The sequence below is a fragment of the Helianthus annuus genome, chromosome 10 (assembly GCF_002127325.2).
Source record: "Helianthus annuus cultivar XRQ/B chromosome 10, HanXRQr2.0-SUNRISE, whole genome shotgun sequence".
Classification (NCBI taxonomy): domain Eukaryota; kingdom Viridiplantae; phylum Streptophyta; class Magnoliopsida; order Asterales; family Asteraceae; genus Helianthus; species Helianthus annuus.
This window is the reverse complement of record NC_035442.2, coordinates 129,786,466-129,797,872: the sequence shown is the minus strand read 5'-3', so window position 1 is coordinate 129,797,872 and position 11,407 is coordinate 129,786,466. Positions and strand designations below refer to the sequence as shown.

The 11,407-nt window shown below is 39.7% G+C and overlaps 2 protein-coding genes across 2 annotated transcripts; one reads left to right on the top strand and one right to left on the bottom strand.

Moving 5' to 3' along the window:
• Nucleotides 1-259: 259 nt before the first annotated feature.
• On the top strand, nt 260-1,988 carry LOC110885287 (UDP-glycosyltransferase 84B1). Its single transcript, XM_022132967.2, has one exon. The coding sequence runs from the start codon at nt 495-497 to the stop codon at nt 1,878-1,880; it is 1,386 nt and encodes a 461-aa protein (XP_021988659.1). The 5' UTR covers nt 260-494; the 3' UTR covers nt 1,881-1,988.
• A 536-nt stretch (nt 1,989-2,524) lies between these two features.
• On the bottom strand, nt 2,525-10,555 carry LOC110885286. The gene is made up of 8 exons (XM_022132965.2): nt 10,469-10,555; nt 10,220-10,406; nt 8,942-8,977; nt 7,242-8,867; nt 3,696-6,696; nt 3,558-3,623; nt 3,319-3,428; nt 2,525-3,239 (listed from the first exon to the last, which is right to left on the bottom strand). Exons 4-5 carry the CDS (start codon nt 8,773-8,775, stop codon nt 3,794-3,796), a joined length of 4,437 nt encoding a protein of 1,478 aa, XP_021988657.1. The 5' UTR covers nt 8,776-8,867; nt 8,942-8,977; nt 10,220-10,406; nt 10,469-10,555; the 3' UTR covers nt 2,525-3,239; nt 3,319-3,428; nt 3,558-3,623; nt 3,696-3,793.
• Nucleotides 10,556-11,407: the final 852 nt, after the last annotated feature.

The window sequence follows — 11,407 nt, the reverse complement described above, 5'->3', positions numbered from 1 at the left end:
TTAGGTTTCTACTAGGTAAACTTAGTCATCTGTTACCTTGAGATGCTTCCAGTGCGCTTCAGGGGTTCTCGAGTCGAATTCAAAATGTGGGAGATTTCCCGATGCTAGATAGACATTTACGACACTACTTTTCCGCCCCATTAAAAACAAGTAACACCAATCGTTAAATTACTTTGCCCCTCACCTCATACACTTTGGATGTTTAAGTTTCTCAATTGATTCGGTTAATTCATTTGATTACTTGGCTATATAAGTTAGTTTTTTCCCCACTCTACTTAGAGCATTCACAGCGGCTCGTCCGCTTGTGTGAAGACCAGATGGCATGCGTTGGAGGTTAATTTAGAACTTACCAAATCGACCACATCCACAAGTCTGTATGTAACAAATTCATCCATTAAAAATTAACCTTTGAAAGTTGTACACTTATTACACTGCAGTCTATAAATGCAGGTCGCACCCTCTCTACATCACCCAAATCTTTCTCCACCTTAAAAATGAGTTCTTGTTGTGAACAAAACACAAATGTTCTTCTAGTTACTCTTTCAGCTCAAGGTCACCTAAACCCCATCCTAAGACTAGGCAAAAGTCTTGTTTCTAAAGGCCTCCATGTCACTCTTGCCACCAACAGTTCTACCCTCAAAAACATGTCCTCTGCCCCGAATTCCACCGGCGGCATCCACCATGAGTTCTTCTCCGATGGTCTACCTATCGACTACAATCGAAAGGCTAATATGGATCACTACATGGATACGCTAAGCAAGTTTGGACCCGTTAACCTCTTGGCTCTAATCCAATCCCATCCAAGCAAATTTGCATGCATCATCCATACACCTTTTGTTCCGTGGGTATCTGATGTGGCAGCTGACGTTAATCTTCCCAACGCCATGTTGTGGATCCAACCATCCACTCTATACCAAATATACCATCGTTTCTACAACCGTCTCGATGATTTCCCAACCGAAAGTAACCCGGACATGAGCGTTAAGCTGCCCGGACTGCCCGTATTTCATGCGGATGAGTTACCCTCGTTTGTTCTTCCATCAAACACGTTCCGTAGCTTTGATAGTATACTAAAACAAGTGTTTCATAACATGCATAAGGTGAAGTGGGTGCTGGGGAACTCGTTCATGGAGCTCGAAAAAGACGTGATTGTATCGCTAAATAATGGTGGCCATGTGTTCTGGCCTGTAGGACCATTAGTTCCGGCAACCCTTCTGGGCAAAGAAGAAGATGACGATCTTTTCAAATCAAATGAAGATAGTAACTGTATGGAATGGCTAAACAAACAAAAACCCTCTTCAGTTGTTTACATCTCGTTCGGGACACTCTTGTTTTTGTCCGAAAAAGATATAAAGAACATAGCAGCCGGTTTAAAATCCACAAACCGGCCGTTTCTATGGGTGATAAGAATGCCGGAGAATAAAGAGCTACCCGAATACGGGTTCTTGGATGAGATTAAAGAACAAGGGTTGATAGTGAGTTGGAGCCCACAAACACAAGTGTTATCACATCCGGCAGTTGGGTGTTTCTTGAGTCACTGTGGGTGGAACTCGTTGCTCGAAAGCGTGGTGGCTGGTGTGCCGGTTATTGCTTGTCCGCAGTGGACGGATCAGCCAACGAATGCTAAGCTGGTGACGGATGTTTGGGGTGTTGGTGTGAAGCTGAAGAAGGATTCAGATGGTGGTTTTAGTGGGGATGAAGTGGGAAGATGTGTGGAAGAGGTTATGAGTGGGTTGAAATCGGAAGTGATAAGGAAGAATGCGTTGGAGTTGAAAGCGGCGGCGCGTGAGGCGTTGATGAATGGTGGTTCATCGGATAATAATATCCGGATGTTTGTGGATGAAGTTGTTTCGTTTTGTTCATGTGCGGAACACAAATAAATATCGCTGTTATTGTGAAATGTAATTTTTATCTGTTTTGAAAAGAATATTTTAAGTGAATATTTTATGTATTTTCGAATGTTTGAACATGGATTTTATATCAACTCATGGCTTTGTACTCTAGTGGCATCTTTGAGATGAGATTTGGCTTTAAGACTAATAGGTATTGAGTTCGATTCTGACAATGGGGTTTTTTCCATATTTATTGGGTTTCGTCCTGGGCAAGTGATTCAGATTTGCCATTAAAAAAAAAGCTTTTATATCAATTCTTTGGAATGCTATCGTTAAAAAAAAAATAAACGTTAATCATTAAACAAAAAAAAAAACATGATATCACACCCCTGATGCGCGGAAACCCCGTGGAATAGGTAAAATCCCCCCCCCCCCCCCCCGGACTCGAACCCGGGTAAAACCCCGAGCCAAGCCCTCACCAAGATGTCCAATACCCAACACCAGCCAGGGATCGAACCGGCGCCTCCAATGGAGACAACCGGCCAAACCACCAACTGAGCTGGGGTAATGGACTGGCTAGGTGTAGTTATTGATCCAATTGTGATGTTGCTGTGAATTTGTGTTTGTGGGTTGCCAATTGTGATGTTGCTGTGAATTGTAGGTCTCTTACAATGTTATTTTGGTTTAAAGGAGACAGCACCCCGGTAAATTTTATTGATATCCAAAAAATATTTACAACCTACAGGTGTTGGGCTTCCCGGGATATACCCCAAGGAAAGCACCAACCCCAAACACTAGCTATGGTCAACAATTGGAACCTCTCAAGGCCCCGACCATAAGCCATACTAGAAATCAAAAAACAACCTATTCTAGACTTAAAGCCACACCCGGCCCACGTCCAACAGAAAAGTAAGTCTATACAATCAAGACTCAAAACAACCTAAATCATCCAAACAAACAAATACAATCAAACAATACCAAAAAACATAAGTAACAGCAAAAACATAACCAAGCATCCGATCAGCCTAGAACTTGACCTTTTAATACCAGCATTCTCAATCCCCAGTCTGCCCAAAACCATGTAGCCATGCCCAAAGTATATCACCAGCAACCGCAATCCACCTGATAATCTCAATCTAAAAATCTGCCAATGCAAGTACACCCAAGACACCATCTTTACCTTAACACCATACATACCATCCTGCAAAAGACTTGCAAAAAAGCTGAATTACTCGACTATATCATTGAAATTCCAAACTGCAACAGCTAAATCAAGCTGTTTAGAAGGCCTGTATTTAAGCCCCATAAGCCTAAGCCAAACATCTTGAATCTGCTGACAAAGCACCTGAACGCATCTCTTTTTCTTGCTAAAAATTCCAATGTTTCTCTCTTGACAAACAAAGACCTCTGAATCACACACCATATAGATTTTTGTAATAGAAGCCCTTTCAGCATAATTAATTACAGAAAATACACTTAAACTCACCTTCCTTATTCCACCTTATCGCCCTATCATGAGTGGGTAACCGATACTTGAAAGCTAACCATTCAATGAACGCACGTCGGGGTATACTTTGACCAACAACCGGGCCTTTTCTGCAAATATCAAATATACAACTAATTTTTCAAGGCTTTCAACATTGGAGACAAGAATAAGCTGGTAGTATTGAAATTAATCTAGCTATTGTTAAAGCATAGTGAACCAATAGGAAAGGTGGTACTTACTTGGAATCTATGGATCATTATCTTTTGTGACTCTGTGTTCTATGGATTGCGGCATTCCGACAAAATCTGAGCACAATGCATCAATGTTAAAATTTACTGGAATAAGTATTTTGCTGATGGATTAAAATTGTATATTACCTACAACTTGTTCTTATTTCCACAAAGCGGCTTGAGCCTTTCGTAGTTGTAGAGATTAAAATAGAAGCATGGTAGTTCATCGCTGTCGGGTACTGGGATTATGGATGCAAAAGAGCCAATTTCGTAGATTCACTGGGTGTAATCATTTGACTACTGTTAATATGGCTAAATGATCCTTCAATTTCTTTTAGTAAGTCAGAATAGACGACGTTTAAAGTTTTGTTCAAACTATCACCGTCTTGATTTTTCAGAAGTATCTTTAGCGCATTAGGTGAGGTGGCCCTGGAAAGTGCGACATATAGTTGACCGTGGCCAAAAATCGGTTCAGGTAAGTATACGCCAATTTTGTGTAACGATTGACCTTGGCTTTTGTTTATAGTCATGGCATAACACAACTTAATCGGAAATTGACGTCGAGTGAATATAAAAGGCAAGTCTTTACCATTATGCACAAAGTTGATTCTTGGTATATACACACGGTGTCCTATGGCCGTGCCTGTGATGACATGTGCCTCGATAACTCTAGGTAGTAGCTGCGAGACAAGTAATCTAGTACCGTTGCATAAACCTGATTTTTGATCTATATTACGTAATAGCATAATAGGGCTATGTTTTTTTAACTTTAAACAATGCGGTGGAATGCCATTGAAAGCCAATAAATTCAGGTATTCTGTCGGATACATGGCATCCGTAACACTGTCATTACACGAATATGGAGTCATGGAATCGGTACTCAGATATGTTACACACTCGCCAGGTGATGTAGCAAGAATTATATCGTTTATTTCATCTACGGTCTCGTTTTTGGGACATATAATCGCTCTATCGGCCATGTTTGACGATGTTGGGCTGTGTAAAACCGTTTCATTGTAGACGAAACGGATCAATTCGGTAACACCGTTATCACTCGGTTCAATCATGAATTGCGTAGGAATATCTATCAACTTGATGTCGGGCTGATTTTCTTTGATAGGAATTCCTATTTTTCCATCTCCGACGTCTAGTAACCACTTTGAAAACGACCTAAACGTTTCATCGGCAGTTAATCCGGTATCTGATTGCGTTAACCGCATGTTTTCCGTCAACTTGTGTACCTTGAAACGTTTCCACAAATACGACCTTGGTAAACACGAAGCTACGATTTCAGCTTTTGACGCTTTCGGTTTTACGGGTAGTGTTTGTCGGAAATCACCTCCAAGTAAGACCGACTTTCCGCCAAATGGTTTTGATGTTTCGCCGGTAATGTCTTTTAGACTTCTATCCAACGATTCGAAGCACCTACGATCGTTCATGGGTGCTTCATCCCACACGATGAGACATGTTTCAAGAAGCAATTGCGACAGTTGCGTATTTTTTTTTATGTCACAGATCGAATCATCGGTTAGATCTAAAGGTATTTTAAAACGTGAATGCGCTGTCCTGCCCGATGGTAATAGTAGTGACGCTATTCCCGAAGCCGCAACCGCTAATACCACCTTACCGATAGATCTAAGAGCGGAAACTATAGTCTTCCACAAATACGTCTTGCCTGTTCCGCCATGGCCATAAATGAAGAGTAAAGCTTGTACCGATGTAGTACAAGAATCCATGACAACGTTGTAGATCGCTAATTGATCTGGACCAAGAGTCGAACGCATTACCAAATGGTCAGTAGCCAATTTGTCTCTGTCGTAACTCTTTTCTTCCAATAGCAAGCGATTTTGGTTTCTTAACGTTGAGAGCATCAACTGATTCGGCATCGGCAATTCGAAGTCCGAAAGCGTGCAAGAGTTTGCACTCGACCTTAACAGGACCTCTATTTCGTAGAGAACGTATTGTTGAAGATTAGCGTTGCAAACATCATCGCTCATTTTAAGCCACTGATCTTCCCATAACGCTAATGGATTGGATACACCGCAAAAAAGGAGCATATGGGCAAACAGAGATCTTAGTTCGCCTGAAGTTGCACGTTGAGCCGCTTCTGTAAACGTGGAAACCCATTCTTCGTCATTCCCAATTAGCCCAAGTTTCTGACATGCTGCACGGAAAGTCGGGTATACGACACCCGAGACGGTACGGATTTCCGTGAAAGAACGACACCCGACTTGATGGTTTAGTAGAAGTCTAAGATAAAACGGTTCCCCACATGTTGGATGAACGTATGTTAGTCTACCAATGCACGGGGGTTTGTTTGTTGATCTACGAATCCAGAATTTTCCAGCGGTATCCCACCTGTATCTAGATAGATAATCGATATAACGCAAGTCTCTGCCTGTAGAATCATAAACATTGTTTTTCAGCCATTCGGTTAATGTTGTTTTCCCCGTCCCGGGGTTATTTATTATCTGGTGTAAGCGTTGGGAATCTTTAAACGTAACATTCTGCATTCCTTCTAAATGCACCGCAAGTACTTGAACTGCTGGATTTCTATGATGAATCGGAAAGTTTAAGATTCTCCACGCCGCTTCATACGGGCAAACGACGCGCCCATCAATATAGTTGCTAACTTCATCAATATTAGTGGACGTTTCTGCAAACAGGATCCTATCGGCACCGTTGGAAATATATTTGAATAAATACTTGATAAGCATGATCCAACCACAGTATTCAACGTTAATATGGGCATCAAAGTGCATACACAGGGTTTTATTATACGGCACCACAAATCCGTTATCAAGAGGAACACCGGATTTAATAAACTGGCTACCATTCATAGACCTTTTGTAACGGACGCAACCGGCTTCATCAAAATGCGTTACCGGCTCATACGGCTTTGGGAAAGATTTCGAGCATACTCCGTCAATCATACATGGAGCATTAATTTTCGGTAATCCGCATGGCCCGTGAAGCATACTGTCGGTGACAATTCTATACAACATGGGTTCCGTAGATCGATCTGGCAACTCTGCGGTAATATGTTGATCTACATCCAATGCATCTCGAATTTTGTGCGGTGCGGTTACCCATAGTAAGATATGACAGTGCGGAAGCCCTCTCTTCTGAAATTCTATAGTATACAAATCTGAATAAACAATGTTTGTTGTTAGCTTCATACATTCATACTTATAAGGGTAAATTACATTTTACATCCGGTAACTTTGACCAAAATTGCAGGTGTTGTCCTTTAACCAACGAAATTACACTGAATGTCCTTTAGGTTACAGTTTCTCATCATGTGGTGTCTTTTTATCTTAACCTAGTTAATTTTTTTGTTAACTCTTAACACGTGCCCCTCCCATGAAGGCATAATGACCATTTTCGCTTAATAACTAAAACAAAAAAAAATTGCCAGTGAAACTTCGAGAGGAAGATATATTTTAAGCAAAAGTGACAATTATACCCTCATGTGAATGGACATGTTAGGAGTTAACACAAAGGTTAACTGAGTTAGAGCAAAAGGACATAGCATGATGAGAAACTATAACATAAAGGACATCCAATGTAATTTCGTTAGTTAAATAACAACGCCTGCAATTTTGCTCAAACTTAAAGGATGTAAATTGCAATTTACCCAGGTTATAAAAGGAATAGTAAAAAGAGTAAGAAAATAGTTTTAGAGAGTATTACCTGCTGCTACTTCACCAAAAGGCTTTTTAGATCGTAGAAACTTCGTAAGCGACTCCACCTTTAGCCGAAAAACTCTCGCGATAAGATCTGGCCGATCATGTGCATTTGCACAGTGAACTCGGTTTAGCGCACGTTTAATCTCGGGCCATCTAACATTGCACGTAAAAGTGATAAAATATTGAGGGTTTCCATAAACTCTACATATAGCCAATGCATCTTGATAATGTTTGTACATGTATCTAGGGCCGCCTGTAAATGATGCAGGTAAGACTACGCGTTTGCCCACATCTGAACCCTCGGTGTCACCTCTAGAAATAGCATCGTGTATGCCACTAAGAAGTTCCATGCGAAACAGATTCTGGTTTGCACGAAAATATTCTAGACGACAATGTTCAATGCAAACGTAAGCGTCCACTAAATATTGTTGGAACAGTCTTCCCGCTTTTAGTAGATGTGTGTATGTTCCTTCGCGATCATGAATTTGGTAACTGTAAAACATGTTCATTGTGAGCCTGTTACGGATACGGTTATGGTTACGATGGCGCGATAATGGATTTGGAGTGAGTTTAAGTTTAAGCTCTGGTGACCAGCCTTGTTCTGCACGAGGGAAGAGTAATGGATATTGTAGCGGCATGTACGATGAGTGCAGTTTGCTTACTCTATGAGGAGTGTTATCATTTCTTTTGATAACGATATCGAACTCCTCGGCTGTCGAATCGCCATCGCAAACGATAGCTCCGAGAGTGCCAGCAACCGGACCGTTGTAGCCTCGGCTGTGAAGTCTTATTACGAAATCCGGAATGTCTATCTGCTGGTTTAACAATAACTCCCTTGCGCCTTTAAAAAGTTTAACGTACTCGTTTACGTCCTGCAATGTATTGGCCAGAACGGAGACCACATCTGCTGAAAGGTCGCAACGGTCTTCACCATTGAAGAAACGAAGACGGTTAGAAATCTCGTTGTCACAATCAGATATATACATTTGAAGAAATCTAGGACTTTCGCCTTCCGGTGGACAAAGTGATCCTAACCAATGCGATACGTGACCAGCAACTATGAAAACGTATGGACTAGCACCTTGATTAACCGTTTCATCGATCCTGGCACTGAAAGAGGTCGCGGAAAACATGGAATTGTATGCACGGATATTTACGAGAAACTGTGACTGAGAAAATAGGTGTTTCATGGTTTGTGGAGGTTGAATAGGAAATTGGAGCGCTACTCTTCCTCCTCGGCAGCATACGGAGTATTTTGGACGAGAGTTTAACGGGGAGGATATTAAACGCTCGTCAAACCAAAAGATCGATCCGCAAAACTCGCAAACATTATTGCAGTCTCCTAAATCCAAATACGATGGAGATGCCAGAGCCCCTGTGTGACCTATTCTCTCGGGTAGTGCATTACGCTCCGCTACTGACCGAAGCAGTGATGAGCGGTATCTCCTTTGAGCGGCTGATTGATGACCGGTGTATAAGACAGGATTAGAAGAGGAAGCCTCATGCCACCTGCGTTTCCTGTCTGATGGCTGGAGCATAATGAATATAAACTGTACGTTTGCGTTCGGTAAAGCTTGCACCGATCTCTACTAACTTAGCCTCAGGATTTCGATCAATCTCTGTCGATTAACTGCTAAAATTTCCCAAGTGTGAACACTTGGTAAATAAACATATATAACAGTGAAAAAAACGACAACAACAAACCTGCCTAAAACAGAAACGGCCGGACACCAATTCGATCTGCAAAAACAGTTGCTAACATAAACATTCCGTGGAATTAAACAGCTATGTGAATAAAATTTAATACATAAGGAATACAAATTTCATGTGTAAGTAACAGATAATGACAAATATGATTTAAATACACTTGCTGAACATGCATAAACATGAATGCAAGGCTCAAACACGAATGCGCTAACCTTTTTTAATGGCAAATTGGAAATAAATAATCCCACCTAACTCAAGTTGGCCGATAATAATCCCAAGTCAGTTATTGGCCGATAATAATCCAAACTGGTCAATTTTTTTTTTTTTGTAAAATAGTCCGCCGTTAAAATAGCTTAACAGAGTTAAGTTTTTTTCCGAATTACAAACCGATGTTTTAGGGCTTTTGATCAGAACGAGGATACGAGTCGATTGAAGTAAAACTTACCTCGAAATACTGCCCCAACCCACGACAACGGAGCTTCAATTCGGGTGTTTAAACTTCCAATTAACAAAAATCAAGCCATTTCGAGCACAATTTCGAGGTAAGTTTTACATCAATCGACTCGTATCCTCGTTCTGATCAAAAGTCATAAAACATCGGTTTGTAATTCGGAAAAAAAAAAAAAAAAACTTAGCTCCGTTAAGCTATTTTAACGGCGGACTATCTTACAAAAAAAATTTGACCAATTCGGATTATTATCGGTCAATAACTGACTTGGGATTATTAACGGTCAATAACTGACTTGGGATTATTATCGGCCAAATTGAGGTAGGTGGGATTATTTATTTCCAATTCGCCTTTTTTAATTCATTTTCATATATTTTAACTATTAATTTTAAAAATAACGACATCAGTAAACGCAGCAGCATCCGCAAATGATCTAACTGAAATGGAAGCAAAATAACAACCCACATATAACATTCAGCTGTATTTTGTATCCTATCTGTGTATTAGAGCAAATTATAAGCAACAAATGAATTACCTATGTCATTATAAGTATTACGTTAGCTAAAGCAGCAGTAGTCATAAGTATAAATGAGCTACTTTTTTTTAACTTAGTCATAAGTATAAATGTACTCCTAACATACACAAAGCAATCTTCTAAAGCTTAGAGTAAAACCCGGAAAGCAAATCTATCAGGACATATTGTCAAACAGTTGGTGTGCATTATGAAAAACCCAAAAAAAAGGGAACACATAAGCACAGATGATATAATAAACAACAAAACCATGGATTATGATACCGAAATTAAGGCGTAGAAACCCGTTGCTGACCTGAACAACCAACGCAGGCTACCAACGGAATACAAACCGACAGCGACAACTGGAAAAAGAGCGCCACATAAAGGTGGAACATCAAAATATGCCACGCGTCACACACAAAAGGGAAACATACAGGCAAGACCACACGTGTAAAAGTAAGCATCCTCATCACCACCAAAAGAGAGAGAGAGAAAGAACCCTGCAAACAAAGAAACCATGTAACCAGCAGACCAACGTGTAAAATGACTACTACGAAATTACCTTAGTTTTTTCTTTCCAAATTTACTCTACCAACATTGTAGTGGGTTTGAAGTTCAAGCTCTTCTTTGGACATTATTTGAAATTACCAATTTTTTTCAAAAAATAAAAATAAAAAAAAACGTCACAAAGGGCTGTTACCGGACGTTATTGGACGTTTTTTTGGGTAAAAACGTCAAAAAACCATCCACTACGGGTGATCCTATAGGGTTTAAAGTTAAAAATGGCATAGTGGTATATTGGAAGGTTTTTGTAAGAATAAAAAGAATAAATTTTAAACCAATAGAAATGTTCCATTTTACTTCATTTAATATGTGCATTTAATGTAATTAATAAGGGCATATAGGTAAATTTCTAATTGTAATAAATTAGCTAACCAATTAAACTTGTAACTCACTTTTAAATATACTCTTTAAAGATAAAATAATCTATGGTGGAGGACAATTTTCGACATGTGTAGGATAGATTTTAGTATGTGTAGTATAAATTCATAAATGTGTATGATCAATTTAGGTATGCTTAGGGTAAATCTCGGTAAGTGTAAGATATATGTAGGACAAATTTTGAAATGTGTAGCATAAAATTGTTTTTTGCTATATTAATGAGAGATAACATAATTAATGAGAGGAGTTATAAACTATTTAATGTTAAATTTATTCTTAAATGAACTTTTCCCTTGTGGTATAATGTCACTACCCAATTATTACTTTTTACTAAAATAAAACAAATAATATTACATGGAAAACTTGGGAATATTCTACTGGTCAAAGCAAAAGTTCTCTGGCGTTTTAAAGGAAACGCCCAACCAACTTTTTGAAGGAAAACACCCCGGGGTGGTGTATTTGGGCGTGGTGGGGCGTTTTTAGTGCAAAAAGACGCCCACATCCTCTATACGGGTGATCTAATACCGTTAAAGACCAACATTAAATGAGAGGTTTTAAT

What these genes read in the sequence shown, in the direction of transcription:
- LOC110885287 (XM_022132967.2), top strand. Translation starts at nt 495, where the DNA reads ATGAGTTCTTGTTGTGAACAAAACACAAATGTTCTTCTAGTTACTCTT.
- LOC110885286 (XM_022132965.2), bottom strand. Translation starts at nt 8,775, where the DNA reads ATGCTCCAGCCATCAGACAGGAAACGCAGGTGGCATGAGGCTTCCTCT. An exon ending in TTTTGGTGAAGTAGCAGCAG is followed by an intron (nt 6,697 to 7,241) that starts GTAATACTCTCT and finishes TTGTTTATTCAG; the next exon opens with ATTTGTATACTATAGAATTT.